Source organism: Equus quagga, chromosome 14 (genome assembly GCF_021613505.1).
Source record: "Equus quagga isolate Etosha38 chromosome 14, UCLA_HA_Equagga_1.0, whole genome shotgun sequence".
Taxonomy (NCBI): domain Eukaryota; kingdom Metazoa; phylum Chordata; class Mammalia; order Perissodactyla; family Equidae; genus Equus; species Equus quagga.
In genome coordinates this window covers 29,816,930-29,838,123 of record NC_060280.1, presented here as the reverse complement: position 1 = coordinate 29,838,123, position 21,194 = coordinate 29,816,930, and the positions used below count along the sequence as shown (strand labels likewise).

Below are 21,194 nucleotides of genomic sequence, written 5' to 3'. Positions count from 1 at the left end.
TCTACCATGGGCACCTAGCCTGGATCCAGAGCCAAGCTCTGCTGAGATTTGCTTTGTGGACTGTGGCGAATTTCGGTGCCTCTCCGGCTTGTCTCCTCACCCATGGGTTCCCACTGGCGCTGGGTTGAGCCGTGCTGGAGACCTGCCCCACCTCCGGAGCACAGCTGGGACGGTGGTTGCAGTGGGGAGGTGCGGTTGGTCCAGGGGAGGGCTTCGGGCCAGGCTGGGCCCCAGTTTATTCTTGACCAACATTCTCTCTGCCCCACACTGCTCTGATCTGGCGCATGTCCCTCCTCTCTCTCCCTCCCCTCTCTCTGCTGCACTCTGGCATCTCACAGCTATCACTTGATCAGGTAATTCTGGTGTGGTCTTCCTCCTCCTGTTCCTCTTTCTGCCCCCTCCTTGCCACCCCCTTTTCCAGTTCCCTCTGAAGACCTGCCGCGCACCAAGCCCAGTGCCCGGGTCAGGGTCCCACCGGTCACCCTCCTGGACACCCCTCCTCGCCTGAAGCCTGCCCCTCCCCTGCTCTCCTCCTCTCCCCTAGTCCTCCCTTCTCTCTTCCCATCTTGCCGTGTGTGTGTGTTTCCCCCTGCTCTCTGTTCCTGCTGCTGTTTCTGCAGATGGGGAACCAGCTCTTCCTTGCAGGTTGCTCACCTGGCATCTCCCTCTGGCCAGGGGGCTCTTCCTGAAACCCTCCCTGTCTGCCTCTCCCATTGCTCACTCTGTCTCTTTACCTGTCACTGTGTCTCCCTCTTATCTTTCCATCTCTTTTTTACTTCCTGTCTCTGACTCCCGCCCCACCCCTCTTCCCCCATCCACACAGCTTTCCTCTGTCCTCACCCTCCCCGCTTTCCCCTGGGGAGGACCCCACGGTGGTTGAGCCTCCTGTCCTAGGTGTGCTGGCTGCAGAGATCTTGGCCTGACACTTTCCTTCTGGGTTTCATGTTCATTTCCAAGATGACACATAGGTCTTGGGGATCCAGGTCCTCCTCAGGGCAGCACCTTGGGCCCTCCTGGGTCAGGCAGCTTCACTGACCAGCTTCTAGGAGGAGAAACTGTGCTCGCTGGCTGTGGGACCGAGCCCAGCAAAGGCACATTTACCTAATCCTTCCTCGATTCTCTCGGTCAGCAGACATCCACACGTGCTGGCTGGTGCCAGGGTTGGGCCTGCAGCAAGGAGCCAGGCCTTTGGGCTCGGAGCCCCCAGTGCGCTGGGGAGGCTGGGCCATGATGGTCCAGGGGCTGGGATGGACACACTGGGCCTGCTCGACATACAGTCAGAGTGGTATCATGGTCTTCCTGGGGGTCAGGAGAGGCCTTATGGAGGAGGGGACCCTGGGGGAAAAGATTATTTCCCTGTGGGCCTCATTCTGCCATTCATTCACTCAACAAATACTTATGGGCACTTGCCACACAGCAGGCATTACGGTTGGTGCTGGGGACACAGCAATAAATAAGAGACCCAGTTGCTGCCCTCAAGGACGTGTGGGGTGGCCAGCCCAGCCAGAGCACAGGCTGCCTCCCCCTCTGCCTTGCGCTTTCCCCTTGTCTGTCTACTCCTTCACTTACCCGTCTGCCTGTCCATCTGTCTGTCCATTTCTGCCACGCTGACCCCATCTGGAAATAAATGATTTCTTGTGGAGTCTGGGCTCCCTCCCCCCCAGACCAGCAGGGCTCAGTGCCCTGGGCAGTTGGGTCCTTGTTTCCAAGCTGACCCCAGCTCCTCTTGGTGGGAGTGGGGGTGGGGGGTCAGGGAATCCTTCCGTCTGGGTCTCAGGAAGAGTCTAAGTTCTGAGGCCAGGGGTTTGGGGCTAGTTCGGAGGAACCACAACAGCAAAAGCGTGCCCTGGGTGGGGTGCAGGAACCCAAGTCCTCCTGGCTCTGCCTGGCCCCTGCACGTCCTGTGCAGCCGCCTCCCAGTCCACCCGCTCCTGCCTCAGCCATCAGAGGGATTAACACTCCAGCCTGTCCTTTCCCCTCAGAGAATGGACAGACCACTCTTCAGGGTTGTTGGAACAGAGCAGCAGCGGCCCCACCCCGAGTCATTCTAACACCCTTGCCTGTGAAGACAAGCCCCCTTCCCCACCGTCTCCCTCACTCCCCTGCTTTCCTTCACCTCCCCTCTGGGGTTTCTCCACTGGCTCCACTCAGTGTGGTCCTTATAGTGGAGCTGTAGGAGACATCATCTGGGACTCCCCAAGATTGGTGTGTACCCCAGGGTGGGTCATCAGTTAAGGTCCCCCTCCCCCCCATTTGTCCCATCCAAAGAGAGCCAGGTGTATGACTGGGGGCACCTGAGACAGAACTAACCAACCTCCACCCGTCTTCCTGTTCAAGGGGAGCTGACCTGGGTTCTCGAGGTAAGAGGGAGGCAGGAGTGCCCTGGCTGAGAGTCAGCAGACCCTGATTCAAGCCCCAGCTCTGCCCATCTCTGGGCCTCAGTTTCCCCATCTGTACAGTCAGACAAGAGTCCTGCTGGTCTCTGAGGCCAAATGCAGAGAGGCTCTGGAAGTGGGCAGGATCCCTGCTCCAAGGCCGGGGGGGGGGAAGGACCTGATGCCCACGGGGCCATCTCTGCAGGTGGCGCCTGGGTGGCATACGGAGCTACAACCCCGAGCAGATCATGCTGAGTGCCGCGGTGCGCCGGACCAGCCGGGACGTCAGCATCATGAAGGAGAAGCTCATCTTCTCAGGTGTGTGGCCCCGCAGACAGGCTCAGACGGGCACTGGCTCCGTCCCCAGCATCCCACATGTGCACTCAGGTGTGCATGCACACTCACATGCAGCACATAGGGGTAGGGACACGGCATGGACACACGTACACCCACGCAGCTTCACGCCCACATGCAAGTGGAGGCCCATGTACACATAGAGAAACACACACCCATCCACATGCAATCACCAACGCCAGGTCCTGTGGCTCAGTTTCACCCACATGGGTGGTGGGCAAGGGTGACATGCAGGGGTGGAGGTGGGAGGAGTCTGCTTTGAAGGCCCATCCCCCTTTGCCTGGATCATACACGGACCCCACAAATACTGATTTCACCCCTGCTTGCTGCCAACCCCTGCTGACATTCCCAGTCTGGTGGAGAGGCAGCTGTATAAACACACACGTGGAAAACTGGGTTTCATTAGCTCTCTAACAGATGGGGTGCTGAGGCACAGTGGGGTGCCCAGGAGGAGAGAGCGGTCAGAGCTCCCTGGGGCAGGGAGGAAGGTTTGGGGGCCCACTCTGCAAGGTGACCCAGCTAAAATGGGAGGGATGGGTAGGAGGGCCTGGGTGATGGGTGTGAGGAGGGGGCCGGGTGAGCAGTGGGAAGGAAGGCCATTCCAGGCGCAGGAACAGCTTGCGTTCAGAGGCAGTGAGGGAGCTCTGCATGCTGGGGCACCAAGAACTAAGTCTGACTCCGTGTGGCTCAAGGGAGGGGCCTCTGGCTGGCTCAGCCCACGATGGGCCTGGGAAGGCACGCGGTCCTCGAGTGTGCCAGCGGGAGCTCGGGCTTCATTCTGAAAGCAGGGGAGGGTCGTGGGTGGATTTGCATTTGTTACGGTGGGGCTGTAACAAAGCACCACAAGGCGGGTGGCTTACACGACAGAAATGTGTCGTCTCACAGTGCTGGAGGCTGGAAGGCCAGGATGGAAGTGTGGGCAGGCTCGGTGTGCTCTGAGGGCCGTGTGGGAGGATCCAGTCGAGGCCTCCCTCCTTGCCTTGTAGGCGGTCACCTTCGTATTCACACGGCGTTCTCCCAGTACAATCTCTGTGTCTAAATTTCCCCTCTTGTTAGGACACCACCCGTGTTGGATTCAGGCCCACCTTAATGACCTCATCTTAACCAATTACATCTGCAACGACCTTATTTTCAAATAAGGTCACATGCTGAGGTGCTGGGGGTTAGGCCTTCAACATACGAATTTTGGGGGACACAATTCAACCCATAACGAGTGTGGAGGGTGGATTAGAGGGGGAAGCTGGAGGCAAGGAGACCAAGAATTCAGGCAAGAGGTGTGGGCATGGGAACAGAGGGAGGGCATGAGAGAGAGAGTTAGGAGCCAGATGGACCTGGATTCAAATCCCAGCTCTACCCCAGCTAGCTGTGTGAACCGGGCACATAGGTCTGCCTCCCTCAGCGTCAGCCGCCTCGTCTGTTAAGTGGGCTAGCGCCTGCTCCCACACCTGGCCCGAGGGGTGCACGGTCAACACTGCTTGAATGAACAGGAGCCCCGTGGGGGTGACCGTGGGTTTGGGGCTGGCTCCAAGGATCGTGTGCACACCCACTCATTTATTCCCTTCTTTTTTATTCATTCCTTCAACAGATGAATGCCAGGCCCTGTTTTAGGAGAGTCTGTGCCTATGTACTTACAGGGACTGTCAGTACAGTCCTCCTAACTTCTCTCAAAAAGCCTCCTCCTAGGAGCCTTCGCTGAGCACTGAGGCTGAGTTAGATTGCCTCCCCTGGGGTCCCACAGCCCTCTGGCCACACTGGGAAGCTCTTGGAAGGAAGGGCCAGTCCAGGGCACCTGGCGTCCCCAGGCTCCTGCACTGTGCCTGCAAGAGAAGTCAGAAGGGGCAGGCAGAATGCATGGAAGGCAGGAGGCCAGCCCCTAGGCCTGGCAGGTTCTGCCTCTCCAGACCCTCTCCCTCCTGTGGTGTCAAAGGCCTTTCACAGAGCACCTCCTGAGCAAGGAGGGGGCCAGAGCCCTCACCCCCTGCCCACTCCAGGTTGAGAGGTCCTCGCCAGAGACCCTCAGCCCCACCAAGGTACCCTGAGTCCCCTCAGGGTGGGTTCATCTCCACTCAGCAGACCCTTCCTGAGCCCCTGCTGTGTGTCCAGTGCTGTGCTAGGCACTGGGGACACAGATGCCCAGACTTCACTTGTCCTTGAAGCACTCCAGTCAGTGGGGGCCACAGACATGACAGTACAGCGGAAGCAGGGGCTAGAGTGGCCATGAGGAGACCCCAGCCCAACCTGGGGGGCTCAGGGGAGAATCTCAGGGGGTTGCAATGACAGAGATGAGAAGAATTGGGCCAGATTTTGAGAAAAGGAGGAGTTGATGGAGAGGTCACTCCCAGGAGAGGGGCCAGTGTGTGCAAAGGAGAGTAAGCACATGGGTGCCAAGCTCAGGAGGGTGCAGATGGTTTTCTGTGGCTGAAAGGCAGAGTTCCAGGGAGAGTAGCCTGAGGGTGTTTGCAGAGTTTAAGGGGGGCCTTGAATGCCAAGCTCAATACCAAACCTGAACCCAGTGGTTTCACCAGCCTCCTGGTGCCTGACCAGGAGTTGGTACAGGCCGTCCTTCCCACCGCATCTGCCAGCCATCCTTGTCGATCCTTCCCCTCCCCCCACTCACATGCTGCCTCCCTCTGGCCCAACAGAGATCAGCGATGGCATGGAGGTCTCCGATGAGCTCTCTGTATGTTCAGACAACAGTTATGACACATACGCCAACAGCACCACCACCCCTGTGGACCCCCGAGGGAGTGGCAGCCGCGCCAAGACCTTCACAGATAGGGGTGGGCGTTAGCTGAAGACCTGTCTGTCCCCGCCTGTACCAAACGTGAGACGGGGGAACCCAGGAGAGCTGGCAGGAGCGGATCTGGACCTGGAGTGCTCTGGGAGCTGGCTCCACGGCCTCCTCGTTGGCTCCAGCCCTTTGTCAGCCATGGCCTTTCTTGGAGGGGGCACCTCGCTCCCCTGAGGCCCAGCTGGGCCAGGACTCCAGCCTCTCAGATGCCCCTGCAGGCCTGGGGCTCCTTCTGGGAAGTTTGGGGCCTGGGGCCTGGTCCTCCCTGAGGCCCTCCCTTGCATCGTGACCTGGAAGCTTTGATGGGTCACTGGGCTGTGCCATGCCCCGCTGTGGATGGAGGATGTAGATGCCCATGTGTGTCCATCCTCCTGTCCATGCTGTGAGGCAACCCACTTCTCCATGTTTCTCCTGCCTCGAGGGCCTAGGCTGGGCCTCTGCCGCCAGCAGCTCTCCTCCTCATGTGCGCCCGTCCGTCTCAAAGCACAAGGAGGGTCAGCCCATGGGGAGAGCCTGCCACAGCGGTGCAGATACTCCTCCTCCGAGCCTCCCTCTGGGCTGGCCCTGCCCGGGAGAGGGCCTGAGCCACGCCCCCGGGAGCAGCTGGAGACGCCGAAGGGCAGGCTCAGAGCTGCTGTCCTGTGCCCAAGAGCCCATCAGGCCTCTGGGGCAGAGTGGCGGGGAGGCCCAGGAGATCCACAGACTGACACGACCTCACATCAGTGGCCACAGGGCAGGGGCCATCTGGGAAGAGTGTTCTGGGCATGGTCAAGGGTGGGCATGTGGCCAAGGAGGCCTGCAGTGGAGGGAGCCACAGGGCTCTGGCCAAGATGATTAAAGCTGCCGTCTTGACATGTGTCCTCTCTGATTTATCCATGGGAGGGTGGGGACAGAGCTTGCTGGGTTTGGGATTCAGTTTGGGCCCCATGACTTGAGGAGGAACCATTCTCAGAAATGAATGGGAGAGTGGTGGGGTGGTTGAGCCCTACCCTGCATCACTGGCACAAGGGGTTCCTCACCAGCCCTGGGGTTGGGGACCAGTATCCCCATATTGTGGCGGGGGAGATGGCCTTAGAGAGGTAAAGAGACCATTGTGGGCCACACAACTTAGAACGGGCACAGGACCAGCCCCAGTGGCCTGGTGGTTAAGTTCAGCACACTTCGTTTCAGTGGCCTGGGTTCGGTTCCCAGGCATGGACCTATCACACTCGTCTGTCAGTGGCCATGCTGTGGTGGCGGCCCAGATACAAAAAGAGGAAGATTGGCAACAGATGTTAGCTCAGGGCAAATCGTCCTCAGCAAAACAAAAACAACAAAAACAGGCAGAGCCAGAATCCCACCCAGGCCCTGGCCCCAGAGTGTACACGTGCCTTCTGCAACCAGCGGGAACAGTGCAGCAGGTGGGGAAGTTTCCTGGGTCCGATGCAGGGCTGGGCAGTGGGACTAGCAGGTTGCCTCCTGGCCACATGGAGGCCTTCTGAGCCCCTGGCCTATGGAGGGACAGGCCCTCTACCAGCAGATGCCTCTCCCCCATGGTGGAGGTTTGGCTTTGACTTCTCAGGGCTTTGGACCTGACCGAAGAGGGCCCACCCCCATTCCTGGCACAGTGGGGCACCTGGGCTGAAAGCTAAAACACGGCCCTGAGACCACAGATGTCCCTTCCTGTCTTTCAGTCCTTGGACCTCTGCCCTCCGTCCCCTGTGGGAAGGGGTCCGCGGTGGAGTCAGGGCGGGTCTGTAACTCCCATCTTTGTCCTGAGAGTCTGTGTGGTCTTCTGTGTGTCCTAAGGGGGAGAGAGGCTGAACCCCAGCTCCAGCCTGCATAAGGTGCCTCCTGAGAGCAAAGGGATGTGTCTCTTCTCCAAACAGGGGTTTTCTGGAAAGAATTCTTGGGGTCTGAGTGATTCTGACACCTTGGAGGAAAGGAAAAGAAATCCCTTCCAAATGTTGGAACCCACCCTGCCCCCCGCCCCATTAACCTCTAGGACTGCCCCTCCTTTCCCCTACTGAACATCTGGCAAGTGCTTCCCTTCCTGGGGCAGAGGTCAGCTCCTGCCCCATCCTGGGCACAGGGAGTATGAGTGAAATCCAGAATGGCTGCGTCAGGAGTGGGCTACACTGCCCTACCCGAAATGCCCCAACAACTTCCTCTTCACCCTCTGGCAGGCCCACCTAGGAAAGAGGATTTGAGCTTTCATGCCGGCCCCTCCCTGCCCAGTCAGTGCCCCTGGCCAGGATGTCCCAGGCTCCTGGCCACACTTGGGCAACTTGAGACATCCTGGAATCTTCAAGGGGTGGGGGGGTGCTGGGAGTTCTGAGTGAAACAGCTAGTCAGCATCCCACTCTCTCCAGGGCCCTACACGGTGTCCCCCCCCCCCAACTCCCCAGTGCAGCTGCCTCCCCTCACCCCGAACAATGGGGAGAGGAGGGAGGCCAGCCCCCAGCTGGGCAGATGGCCGGGTCTTCTGCAACCTCAGCTGAGCCCACAGCCTGTGATCAACCCTGGCTCCTGTCCCTTGACCTGCGGGGATACTGAGAACCCCACCTTGCTGATGCCCACCCCCCCGCCGTGTCCTCCCCAGCCTGACTGCCCATTCACAGGGAAACGGGTCCCCTCCCCTCTGCCACCCGCAGACCCACTCCTTCCTTCCTCCCCCAGGCTGAGCCGGCCCTCCACCTCCTCCAGGGCTCTCTGAACCCACAGCCCCTCCTTCCTGAGTGCAGATACAAAGGTGCCCGACTCTCTCACATCCTTTAACAAACAGCAACACATACCATTCTTTCTTGGGGAGAAGCAGGGCATGCCGCTCCCTGGAGCAGGGGCCGTGGGCAGACTGTCCTGCCAGGCCTCAGGACACACTTGGCCAGCATCACAGTGACCCCTCCCATCAGGCTCCGTCCACGAACTCTCCTGCCTGAGCCTGGCCAGGGGGGCCCCTGCAGCACCCGGGCCTCACTGACTCCACATGGCACGCGGCTTTCACTCACAAACCCTCTCTAAGTGTCACAGCAACCCAATACAATGGCAGAGCCGGAATCACGATGATCCCTCCTGACAAGATGGGCGAGGGCCAAGGGGCGGGCAGTGGTCTGCCAAGGGCTGCATGGCACCTGAGCACCAGGACCAGGCCCCAGGTGCCCGGGCCCATCCAGATTCTCAAGGCAACCTCCTCCCAAATCACTGTCCTCTTCCAAGAAGCCAACCCCTCACCCACCCCATGGACACCAGGTCCTGCGGTCCTTTCTAGAGACAGCAAAGGATCCAGCACCAGCCTATGGAGTCGCTTCCCCCTGGCTCCAGGAGGCCAAGCTGGCCCAGAGCTGCCTGGCTCTCTCCTCCACCCCAAGAGGCCTTCCCAGTTCCACCACGCCCTACCCCACCCAGCCCCCTCCAAGGCAGGTGCGTTGTTGAGTGAAAACCACCTTGACTCATGCCATACCACAGACAGAGGACCACACACTGTCCATACAGATCACATAGTCCACGGGGACGCAGACCCCGTCACACACAGACATGAACAATCATGTAGACACAGAGAGACGGGACACCAAGGCCCACAGTGACATGTCTGCTGTTGAGCAGGAACACAGACACGGCACGGATAGCACAGAGGCAGGAGGGAAACCGAGACCCCTAAGCAGTGTGGTGACATTCTCACACACCCACCCCAATGCTCCGCAGTCACCGCGTCCCACACACTCCCACATGCCACACAGGTACCTGGAACGCCTGCACACTCACAACTACCAGATTACACCCCGTCTCCCTGGGCTCCCACACACACGCCACCTCACACCTGTGCATCATTCAAGCACAGGGCCAGCGCCAGGTCACCCTCAATCCAGGCCCACGGATCCCGGAGCTGCACACAGTTGATTCCATGCTTACTCCTGCGTCCTCCCTCTTTCCCTCCCTCCCAGGGCTGGTCCAAGAGTGGAACAAAAGCCCAGCGTCCCCTCCTCCCCTTCCCCCCTGCTCTCCCTCCCCTCCCCCCTGGCGTCCAGCCCCTTTGTCCTCCTGCAGCTGAGCCTGAGCGCGAGTCCAGGCAGAGCGGCAGGGACACTGGAGCTGTGGCTGCCAGGGGTACAGGCTGCAGGACACACAGGAGTGGTCCCGGTGAGAGCAGCAGCTGCGGGGCACCAGGGAGAGGGCGCCACCAGGTAAGTGCCAGGAACATCCGGGGCGGGACTTAGGCCACAGGGCAGCCCCGGCTGTGTGGTGTCTACATGTCTGAGCATGTGTTGGTGTGAGTGGGTGTAGGTGTGAAAAAGAGACAGGGTGGCACGTGAACTTCTAGGGCCTGGGTCCCTCAGTGTGTGTCAGGACCCAAGGCTTGGGGCGCCCAGACTCTTAGCTGGGATGGGAGAATGCTGAACGGAGCTCTGCCTAGGAATCTTCACCTTCCCTGTTCCAACTGGGCATCCTCCAGCTCCCGGACTGGGAATCCCAGGGTGGAAACAGGGTCCGATCTCCCCGTGTGTCCACAGTGCCCAGAGCAGTAGACAGCAGTGGAATGAATGAAAAAGTGCTTGTGCATTTCCCAGGAGGGGACTCCCTCTCCCTGGACAGCCCCTGGGGGGCCATCTCTGCAGGGAGAAGCCCCTCCTGGTGCTGAGTCCTGCCTCTGGGATCTCAGTTCAGAGTGCAGCTGCTTCCTCGGCCAGGGGAGAAGAGAAGGGGGCCCTTGTGCTTGGTGACCTCTCTCACCTCCCTTCCCTGGTGCTCCTTGGGACATGCCCCCACACTAGCAAGTGTGACTGAGCTGCCAGGCATGCAGGGTCTGGAGCCAGGTGGGTTCAGGGCCCAGCCCTTCTACTTGGGCAAAAGTTAACTTCCCGGGAGCTTGCCCACCAGGGAGCTCACGTCCTGTGATTCTGAGGCATGAGATCCACCACCCAGGACTACCCAGGCATGATCAGTGAAGGCCAGGCCGACACTGGGCAAGATCTGACCTCCTGGGCAGAGCGGTCTCAGCGGAGGCAGAGCAGCTCGCATCAGGCGCATGGAGGGAGAGGCAAGGGGCAGGGGCCAGAGCTGTGCGCCCCACACCCTGGGAGTAAGATGCCACATAAAGGAGTGAGCCCCCTGTCCCTGGAGGTGTGCGAGCAGAGGCTGTCTGTTCACAGTGTTCAGATCACAACCAGCAGGGTAGAGCCCTTGGTTCTGTCGCGTGCTTTCACACACACCCCTCCCTCGATCCTCACAGCACCTCCGAAGGGCAGATTCTCTGCGTGCTTGTTTCCTCACGACAAACTTAAAACAGAAGGGCGATGGGCTCTAAAGATACTTCTCAGGGTTGTAGGGATCCAATGAAACCGTGCACGAAACAGCACCTGGCACGCGTGGCGGGCTCCCTTCCTGTCGAGTGAAAGCAACGTCAGACACATTTGTTGAGTTTGTAGTATGTGCCCAGCACTTTTCCTACATCCCACTGAACAGTCATGGCAGCCCTGTGAGGTAGGCGTTAGGAGCCCATTTCAGGTCAGGAACTGAAGGGGAGTGCCTTGTGTGACTCACATGGCAAGTCAGTGGTAGAGGTGGATTGGAACCCGGATCTGTCCTTAGAGCCAGCTCTCTCCCCTTCCCCACAGTGCTTCCTTGAGAACACAGAACTCACTAGAGGGCCAACTGCCCTCTCAGCCTGGGATATAACCTCATGCCCTCCTTGCCTCTGGGCCTTTGCACAGGCTGTTCTCTAAGCTGCAGACTTCCTCTCTCCACTCCCTTCCCTTCACCTGGCTAGTCCTTCTCAGTCTGAAGGCCCTCTCGACAGGGACACCTTCCCTGGCTCCCCTCCTACTGGGTTTAATGCCTCTCCTATGAGCTCTCCTAATACTCTGTCTGGGGGTCCAGTGGTTAAGATTCGGCACTCTCACCACCATGATCCAGCTTTGTTTCCCAGTCAGGGAACCACACCACCTGTCTGTCGGTTGTCACACTGTGGTGGCTGTATGTTGCTGTGATGCTGAAAGCTACGCCACCAGTATTTCAAATACCAGCAGGGTCACCCATGGTGGACAGGTTTCAGCAGAGCTTCCAGACTAGACAGACCAGGAAAAAAGACCTGGCCACCCACTCCGAAAAAACTGGCCATGAAAATTCTATGAATAGCAGTGGAGCACTGTCTGAGACGGCACTGAAAGATGAGAGGACGGCGCCAAAAAACCGGGCAGGGTTCCACTCTGCTGCCCACAGGGTCGCTAGGAGTCGGATTCCAGGCCACAGCACCACCACCAATACTCTGTACTTCCCCACGGGACCCCCGCCAGGCTGTAAGCTGCATGAGGGGAGCGACCCCGACTGTCTTGCTCACTGCCTGGCACAGAAAAAGCTCTCAATAAATACTGTTTAATATATTCGCCCGACCTTGAACAGGTCTTGAGCACCTGTGATGAGCCAGATCCTGCGCTGCTGGGGGAGAGGCAGCTATTACACAGAATGATCAGGGTTAGGTCAACTGGGCAGCCCCTCCAGGAGACCCGCAGGAGGCGCCCGGGTGAGGCGAGGGAGGCAGACCCACACACCCCCACGCACCGGATCTCCGGGGGGTAGCCTGAATCCCTTGACCAAAGGCTACAGCTCCCGTCAGGGGCCTCCCTCTACAGCTATTTTGAGCAGGTCCCAGTAACCCCCCAGCCTCCGCCTTTCAGGCCTCGGAGAGGTAAAATCTCCCTGCTGTGGGTTAGGCACGTGGCACTGCTCTATCCCTTGGGGGAGTCCCCAAACACTGTCTACGCTTTTGTAAATCGTTCCTTTATTAGACTCTCCTCAAATTACCCCATTTGAGAGCGTGCCATCTGTCTCCTGCTGACACTGATAGGAAAAAGCTGAGCGAGTCTGAAGAACAGCAAGGGCAATATGGCTGAGCGGGGAAGCGAGGGAGGTGGCGGCACAGCTCAGGCAGGGCCTCGCCCTTCAGGTAGGCAGGGACTAGATGCCTGCAGCCGTCAGGAGCCCGGGTGGGTGCAGGGGAGGAAGAGCAGCTGATGAATGAAAGCACCCTCGCTGCGTTCATGCATGCCTGCACGAGGCAACCGGGGAACCAGCGGGGAAGGCGTGCACGCGGGCGCCTGCCCTCCTCTCCGGCCCCAGCCGCCGGGAGCTCCGACGCTGTTTCTGTTCTCTCCCCAGCAGGATGCGGGAGGGCCCCGGGCCGGAGGAGTCGGAGCCGGGCTCCGAGGCGCCGTGCGCGGGCTCCTGCCACGCGCAGCGCGTCCTGCAGACCCTCAACGCTTACCGGCGGAGCGGCACCCTCACCGACGTGGTGCTGCGCGCCGGCGGCCGCGACTTCCCGTGCCACCGCGCCGCGCTCAGCGCGGGCAGCGCCTACTTCCGCAGCCTGTTCGCGGCCGGCCGGCCAGAGCGCGGCCCGGCCCTGGGGCCCGCGGTGCCCGTGGTGCCGGTGGCGCCCGATGCGCCCGGCGCGGGCCCTGCCGGGGCGGCGGCGGCGCTGGCCGTGGTGCTCGACTACGTGTACGGCGCGGGCGTGCGGCTGCGCGCCGAGGACGAGGCGGCCGCCGTGCTGGCGCTGGCCGAGCGGCTGGGCGTGGCGGGCCTGCGCGAGGCCTGCGCGCGCTTCCTCGAGGGCCGCCTGCGCGCCGCCAACAGCCTGGCGCTGCGCCGCGTGGCCGCCGCCTTCTCGCTCACGTCGCTGGCCGAGCGCTGCGGCCGCGTGCTGCGCCAGGCCTTCGCCGAGGTGGCGCGCCACGCGGACTTCCTGGAGCTGGGGCCCGACGAGGTGGCGGCGCTGCTGGCCGACCCGGCGCTGGGCGTGGCGCGCGAGGAGGCCGTGTTCGAGGCGGCCATGCGCTGGGTGCGCCACGACGCGCCGGGCCGCCGCGGGCAGCTGCGGCGCCTGCTGGAGCACGTGCGCCTGCCGCTGCTGGCGCCCGCCTACTTCCTGGAGAAGGTGGAGGCGGACGAACTGCTGCAGGCCTGCGGCGAGTGCCGCCCGCTGCTGCTCGAGGCACGCGCCTGCTTCATCCTGGGCCGCGAGGCCGGCGCGCTGCGGGCCCGGCCGCGGAGGTACGGCCCCCGCCCCCTTGCCTCCTGCCCTCCGTTGTTGCGGCGTTCTTCAACCGCTCACTCATTCCACCGTCATCCTTTGATTCGGTCACTGATGGTGTCTGTTAAATGAGATTCATTTATTCATTCGGCAAACATTTCATAGATATGGTGCTGGGAATTCTGCCCTTGAAGAGTTAACAGCCCAGTGAGGGAGATGCAGAGATCTCATCCCTTGCGCACATTCTTTCTCTTGCCCATCTATCCATTATTCTGAATGCTCCCTCTGTGCAGGTCTTTTGCTGGGTGCCTGGGACTCGGGAGTGATTTGGAAACACCCTTTATGCTCTGGGAGCTCAGACTAGTAAGGGATGTAAATAAGCAGGGCCTGGAAAAAAGAAAAATGACAGAGGCTTACTCCCCCTAAAACGTCATGCCGGCAGACTTTGGGTGGAGTAGTCTAAGGTGGTCTGTCACCCTCCCAGGCATAGAAGACAGGGATGCCTCTGTCTCACTCACCACTGTATCTCCAACACTAAGCTCAGGGGCTGGTACAAAGAAGGTGCTCAATATTTATCAAAGGAATTAGGTAGGAAACCAGTGGCTAAAGGATTTGGAAAATCTGGTGGGGTCAAAAGACTGAAAGGTCAGTGGGAGGGGAGAATGTTTTGCTGAAAGGGTGTGTAGCCTGGTTCGATGGAATTAGTGATTAGAGTATGGGTTTACGAGATGGTTATAGGGGGAGAAAGGCATTGGAATTAGTGTAGTCGGAGATGGAAGTCAGAAAAGAGTGAAGAGAATAGGCTAGTGTCAAAGCTAGGCTTGAATTCCAGCTCCGTCACTTAGTGGCTGCATGACTCTGGGCAAGCCAAAGTCTGTGAGCCTCACTTTCCTCCTCTGTAAGAGTAATAGTCACCGCTTAAGAGAACTGTCATTAAGATAAACCAGGTGATTTTTCTAGGGAAGGGTAAGGACTCTCTAAAGATTCTTTTCCTGTAACTTGGAGGTCAGAATGGGGGAAGGATTAGTGACTCTTCCCATCAATAGCCAGAGGGGAGGCTGGAAGTGGCAAGAGTCCAGCATGGGCGGGGCAGGCAGGCGCCAAAGGGCATGGAAGGGCAGCAGGACCGCACAGACTGATCAGCGAGAGGGTGAGAGAGGGCTACTACCTAGGTGCGGGTCAACGGGCATTGGGCTTATCCCCACGCCAGATTCATGGACCTAGCTGAGGTGATCGTGGTCATCGGCGGTTGCGACCGCAAGGGGCTCCTGAAGCTGCCCTTCGCCGACGCCTACCACCCAGAAAGCAGGCGCTGGACCCCACTGCCCAGCCTGCCCGGCTACACGCGCTCGGAGTTCGCCGCCTGTGCTCTCCGCAATGACATCTATGTCTCCGGTGAGGGCGGGGCCGCAATGGGAGCCCCACGGGATTGGCTCATCGAATCCAGGGGACCGCCCCCTCTTTTTTCCCGGGGGTGGGGGGGGGGGTGCGCTGGGGGGCGTGATTTTTCCTGATACCCTACAGTTATTGGCTGAAATGGGGGAGCCTGCAGAGCCAATCACTGGTGCGACTCAGCCCTTATTCAGCAATATCCGCTTCAATTCGTGTTAGTATTGATCACTTCTCTTTATCGAGCCTACTATGTGCTTGGCATTATGCTAAGCAGCTTACATTAGTTATCATTTAATTCCCCCTCAAACCCCATTTTACAAAAGAGAAAACAGGCTCAGAGAGGTTAATAATTTCCCCATTGTGATAAAAATCGCAAAAGCTAGGAGGAACACAGATCTGTTTGATACTAAGGGACTGTGCTCTTCTTGAGATTCAGGCCCTAGAGCCTGAGAGAGTAAATACAGTCCCTGCTCCCCTGGAGAGCGGGAGACAGACTTCACCGCCAGGCAGAATTTGATGGGAACTCTCAGAGTCCCCCGATGGTCCGGAATCCCACTCAGGGAATCTGGCCTAAGTTCATGGAAGGGATGACTGTTCAGCTGGACCTTGAAAGCCGGAGGGAGCAGCATAGACCAAAGCATGGAGGCAGGAATGTGCAGAGAAACCCGGGGTACTCGAGCTTTGAAGTGCAGGTTGAGTGTATCTGGGAGAGTAGGGGAAGCTACTGGAGATGAGGCACGAAAGGGAGTCTGGAACCAGACCTGGGAGGCTTTTCTCCAGGCCAGTGTAGACTGCACTTGAAGCCGTAGGGAGCTTTGGGTGCCTGGGAAGGATAAGGGGCCAAAGAATGAGGCAGGAAGGCCTTAGAGACTATCCAGGCCACATTTTATTACTGGACAACTTATCCAAGCCCACTGATGGCCTCTGATCAACAGGTGGGGACTCTGCTGGGAATACACTGAGGCGAAGGCTACAAAACAGGGATGTGACTTGGGTCACAGGCTCAGGCTGAGGGCTGCAGTCGGGGTTGTCCCTGGGGAGGCTACTCCTGAGAGGTGAGTCCCTTGTCAGGAAGCCCAGGGTTGCCAGGCATGGGGAGGGAGAGTCACAGCCTGCGTCCCCAGTGCCTGGCCCCACAGGACATCCCAGTGTGGAGCTTGGGGCACTGGAAGCTCTGGTTCTGGTCATCGCTCTGGCTGTGAAAGGCCTTGTGGCCTTCAGCACGTCATTCCTGGTCTCTAAGCCTCGTCTGAGTTTCCCATCTGTAAACTGGGTACCATAATCCCAGCACCTCAAGGGGGATGAGAAGAGACGTGAAATCATGGCGGTGAAGGCAGCAGTGAGCAGGCCCATTGGGTCACCTCTCCCTGTCCCCCGCCCAGTGCAGGGCTCTGCTTTCCCTCGGCCCCAGCACGTTCCTGGTGCTTGTCTTGGGCACCCTTTGCACTCCTACCTTCGATGGAGTCCTAAGTGCCCCCCTCTTTGCTTCCCTGAGCACAGAGCCTGGGGCACCACCACAAGGCACCCAGTAAAGACGAGTTCCTTCTGCCCAAATCTCTCAGGGCTCTCCCTGCCTGTTGTCTCACCTCAGGCCTTCCCACCACTCATTCAAAGCACACTGTCTGGGTCACACGCCCAGAGTCTCACACCAGCCCAGGGGGAAGTCCTTCCTGCTGTCGGCCCTGAACCCTGCCTTTGGACCTGGGGCCCTTGTTTCTAGCTCTTTGGGGGTGCTGGGGATAGCAAGAGGGCCTGGGGGCAACAGCTGCTTCTCTCTCCCCAGGAGGCCACATCAACAGCCGTGATGTGTGGATGTTTAGCTCCCATCTACACACCTGGATCAAGGTGGCCTCGCTGCACAAGGGCAGGTGGAGGCACAAGATGGCAGTCCTGCAGGGCCAGGTAGGGACAAGCAGCAGCCACCGCCCTCGGGCCCAAGGTACAGATTTACCAACGTCTTGGAGGAAGGCCCTCTGAGACCCTCTCTTTGTACCAAGAGATCTGAGGCCCCAAAAAGTAAAAGGACTTGCCCAAGGTCACATAATAATGCTAGTGCTAATAATAACAGTAATTACTGTAGTAGTGTAGCCTAGTGGCCAAGGGTGTGGGCTTTGGGGCCAAACAGCCTAGGACTGAATCTTGATTCTACTGCTTAAGACCAAAAAAATCTCCCAGTTATCTTTATAAGCTATATCTCGAATTCAGAAATGCAAAAAAAGTGCTTCTTAGAATCATTTAAGGGAGGCGGCAAACCCTTAATAAATTACTAGCCATTATTATTATGCATCAGCTTGGTGCAGGTATTTTACAGATCTAATTCGCATTCAGTACCCATCGTTGAGACCCATCTCATTATCCCCGGATGATAGAGGAAACCTGCTGAGGGATGCTCAGTAACCAGGTGGACGCCACCCCCAGGCCATGGCAGCGCGGGTCGGCCTGGTCCTTAGGCTGGGGAGGGATAGTCTCCCGCACACAAGCCAGAGGCGGTGGGGCAGAGACGCAGACAGCCCTGGACTGCGCGGCCCCAGCCCTTGTCCTCACCCGCAGCTGTTCGCGGTGGGCGGCTTCGACGGCCTGCGGCGCCTGCGCAGCGTGGAGCGCTACGACCCGTTCTCCAACACCTGGGCGGCCGCGGCGCCCCTCCCGGAGGCCGTGAGCTCGGCCGCGGTGGCGCCCTGCGCCGGCCAGCTCTACGTGATCGGGGGCGCGGGGCAGGACGGCGTCAGCACGGACAAGGTGGGCGCAGAGAGGGCGTCGGAGGCCTGCTGTGTGCCAGGCGCAGAGCTGGCGCCTTCCTGTCCTCCTCCATTTTCTCACTTAATCCCATCAACAGCCCTGAAGAGTCACCTCGTGTTTCAGGCAAGGCAGTGAGTTCAGAGAGGTGACCCCAAGGTCACCCAGCTGGTCAGCGGCACAGCTGGACCCGAATGTTTGGGCTGGTGCCATATGGTTTCATAGATTTTAAAAATTAAGTGAGGGCAAGGGTGGAATTAATTAAAATGCTCTTCCTTCATTCAAAAAATACACTCATTATTGAAAATTTAGAAAACACAGAAATAGAAAAAGAAATCACCCATAATCCCACCATCTAAGGGTAACTACTATTAATATTAATATTTTGGTGCAGTGCCTTCCAGGCTTCCTCTGAACTGACTTCTGCTTTTCTGATTCAGTTTTGTGTTCTTATTATCAGTAAAATTTTGCCTTCTGCTGTCCATTCTTCTAAGTAGAAGCAGTTTCCACATGCTTAGCAACACTTCACAACCAGCATTTCAGTGTCTGTGTAACAGGCCACTGTGTGGATGAACCATAGTCTACTGATCTAATTTTCTGTTGTTGGACATTCAGACTTTTTGCGGATAAAAATGGATCTTCATCGTGACAGCTGCCTCCCTCTCCTGATGGCCTCATAGGCCTGTGGCCCTGGGATCTGACTCTCCCAAACCGGGATCCCTCACCCCTCCTTATTCCCTGATCCCATTCCCCCAGCACACCTTCCTGAGGGAACTGCCTCAGTTAGCACCCTCTCCTGCAACACTGATTTGTTGTAGGCCATTCTGGAGGTCCCCAAGGAAAGAACTGAAACAGGGACTAACGGTGGGCAGGCAGGTATGGGTATGAGCCCTCAGAAGTTGTGAAAGGCATCATAAACACCCGTGGGCCTGGGAGGCCTATGGCGGGCTGTAGGAATGGGAGCTGCAGGACAGCCCAACTGCAATCTTGCCATGACCTCAGAGCACCAGAAAGAAGGGAAGGGGCTAACAATGGAAGCAGCCAGGAATGCATCTCCATGGGGGACCTGCTGAGGACCCTTTAGCACTAATGCTGATGGTACTTCCATCTCCTGGGACGCAGACCTCTCCCTGGACCTTGAAGGATGAGGCTTTTGACAAAGGGAGTCCAGGGGTGGGAGCTAGAGCAGGGAACCAGACCGAGTACACTTGAGGGCAGGGACGATGGGTCTCTCTATCCTCCTAGACGCTAGCTCAGGGTAGGGGGACATAGGCAAATGTTGTTGTGTGGAATGAGTCCCCCTCGACAGAGAGAGGTGGCAGGGCGCGGGCAGCAGGGCATTTGGGGGTGGGGCTTCACCACTGCTGCTCCTCCCACCCCTCAGGTGCAGTGCTTTGACCCCAAGGAGGACCGGTGGAGCCTGCGGGCCCCAGCGCCCTTCTCTCAGCGGTGTCTTGAGGCTGTCTCCATCGAGGACACCATCTATGTGGTGGGGGGCCTCATGAGCAGGATCTTCACCTACGACCCTAGCACAGACGTCTGGGAGGAGGCAGCTGTCCTCCCCAGCCCCGTGGTAAGTGGGCGCTCCTGGGCATGGGCCCTGGCACTGGTTCCATTCAGGACAGTGGAGACCCGCTTCTTAGGATCTGGATCCTGGAGGTAGTGAGTCTCGTGTCTGACTCCCAGCTAGGCCGTTTTACATAGTTTCCCAGCTTTGTTCTCAATGATCATCAGCCTTGTGTTTCGCAGATGAGGGGACTGGCCTTAGAGAGGTTGAGGCCCCAGCCCAAGGCCACCAGTTAGGCCACGTTAAAGCAGAGCCTGGAATCCCAGTGCCAAGTGCTGTAGCACTGAATGGGAGCTTGGTCTAAATGGTCTTGCAGTCTCTACTGCCGTGAAGGCCACCAGCTGGTAGCTGATTGTGGGGAGATGGGGGTGAACGGACTGCCCGGTTGCCCTGTTGCAGTGATGTCAAAGGGAGGCCCAGGCCCTGGATGCTCTGGCCCCTGCATTCCTTGCCTCCCCCACCCGTAGTCTCCCCCCGGAAACTCCAGATAGGCTATAAGGGGTGTGGTCGGCCTGGTAGTCCCTGCCAGTTCTGACCTTACGTGATCCTAAGAGCCTGAGATTTCTGGTTCTCTGAGCCTGAGATCCTCAGTGGTGGGGTGGGAATTACTGTTATCGTTACTGAGGTGCTTACTATATTCCAGGCACTATGTAAAATGCTTTATATGCTTAACCCCATTCACTGTTAAGGGAACCTTATGAAGAAGGTACTGCTGTTCTCACTTTGCAGATAAGGAGACTGAGGCCCAGAGAGGTTAAGTGACTAAGGCTCTTCATTTAGTGAGGGTCAAGTCAGAGCCTGAACTCAGGCCCTCCGATTTTCTGCCTCTCTGCCATCCAGACTGCCTGCTCATCTTCTATGGGTCAAGGTTTTGTTGTCTGGCCTGGCCAGCTAGGGACAGAGGGAGCCCCAGGCTGGACCCAGGAGCTGACTGTCTTTCTGTTTGTCCACCCAGGAGAGCTGTGGCGTGACTGTGTGTGACGGGAAGGTCCACGTCGTTGGCGGGAGGGATGACCACGGGGAAAGCACCGACAGGGTCTTCACCTTCGACCCCAGCAGTGGGCAGGTGGAGGCCCAGCCGTCCCTGCAGCGCTGCACCAGCTCCCATGGCTGCGTCACCATCGTCCAGAGCCTGGGCAGGTGACTCAGACGTGGCCGGCCTGAGCCAGGGGGCGGAGAGGGAAGGGAGAAAGGCTCGCCACCGTGCTCCCCTCCTGGCCTCCATGTAAATAGCTTAACTTATTGCCCCCTTTTCTTGTAGAAATAAAACCTCGTTCAAATGTTGCGTCTGTGTTCCGGCTCGAGCCTGCTTTGCCTGGAGAAGCAATGCCCATATCTTCTCCCCGCTTCCCCATTTACCTTGCAAATAGCAGTGTGGACTTTTTAAATTATGAAATATTCCATGCTTAAAAGAATATATATATATATATATATATTTTGTACAGTTTAAGAGTAATAATAAAATAAATACTTACGTTCTCACCACCTAACTTAAGAAATAGGTGGTTACAAATGCCTTTGTAGGAGTGTGTCTAGTTCCAAACCCACCGGTTCCCACACTCGTCCCATAGGTAATCGCTGTCCTTCAATTTCAGATTATGAGCATCTTTTTTTATTTTTAGGCAGCTGGTTATTGTTACCAGTATTTTACAGGGAAGGAACTGCCTTAAAATGATGAGAAATCGCCCAAGGCCACACACTTAGCATGTGGCAGAGCCTGTGCCTCCTAAGGTTTCGTGAAGCTCCAGAATCAGTGAGGCCCTCCTGGTCAGGAGGGTTCTCTCTAAGCCACCCTCTGCAATTCAGACACCCAGGCATGACAGAGAAAACGCAAAGCCGGAGGCAGAGCTTGTAGGGAGCAAACATGTCCGAGGACCAGAAACAGAACTGCAGAACTGTGAGGAAGGCAGACGCTTGCGCCCTGGGGTTCAGACCCTAGGATGAAGGCCTTGGAAAGGGGATTCCAAACCGGCC

The 21,194-nt window shown here is 58.2% G+C and overlaps 2 protein-coding genes across 6 annotated transcripts in view; both read left to right on the top strand.

Annotated features, from left to right (window-relative positions):
- Positions 1 to 6,372, top strand: part of GDPD5 (glycerophosphodiester phosphodiesterase domain containing 5) — an 85,903-nt gene extending 79,531 nt beyond the window's left edge. For all 5 annotated transcript variants that reach the window (XM_046637509.1, XM_046637506.1, XM_046637505.1 and 2 more), the window contains 2 exons: positions 2,581 to 2,693; positions 5,372 to 6,372. In XM_046637509.1, coding sequence (XP_046493465.1) covers positions 2,581 to 2,693; positions 5,372 to 5,402 — 144 coding nt within the window. In that variant the 3' untranslated portion in view covers positions 5,403 to 6,372. The remainder of the gene's footprint in view (positions 1 to 2,580; positions 2,694 to 5,371) is intronic.
- A 6,154-nt stretch (positions 6,373 to 12,526) lies between these two features.
- KLHL35 (kelch like family member 35) lies at positions 12,527 to 20,364 on the top strand. The gene is made up of 6 exons (XM_046637510.1): positions 12,527 to 13,545; positions 14,736 to 14,920; positions 16,701 to 16,819; positions 17,468 to 17,656; positions 19,038 to 19,226; positions 20,176 to 20,364. Exons 1-6 carry the CDS (start codon positions 12,656 to 12,658, stop codon positions 20,362 to 20,364), a joined length of 1,761 nt encoding a protein of 586 aa, XP_046493466.1. The 5' UTR covers positions 12,527 to 12,655.
- The last annotated feature ends 830 nt before the right edge of the window (positions 20,365 to 21,194 follow it).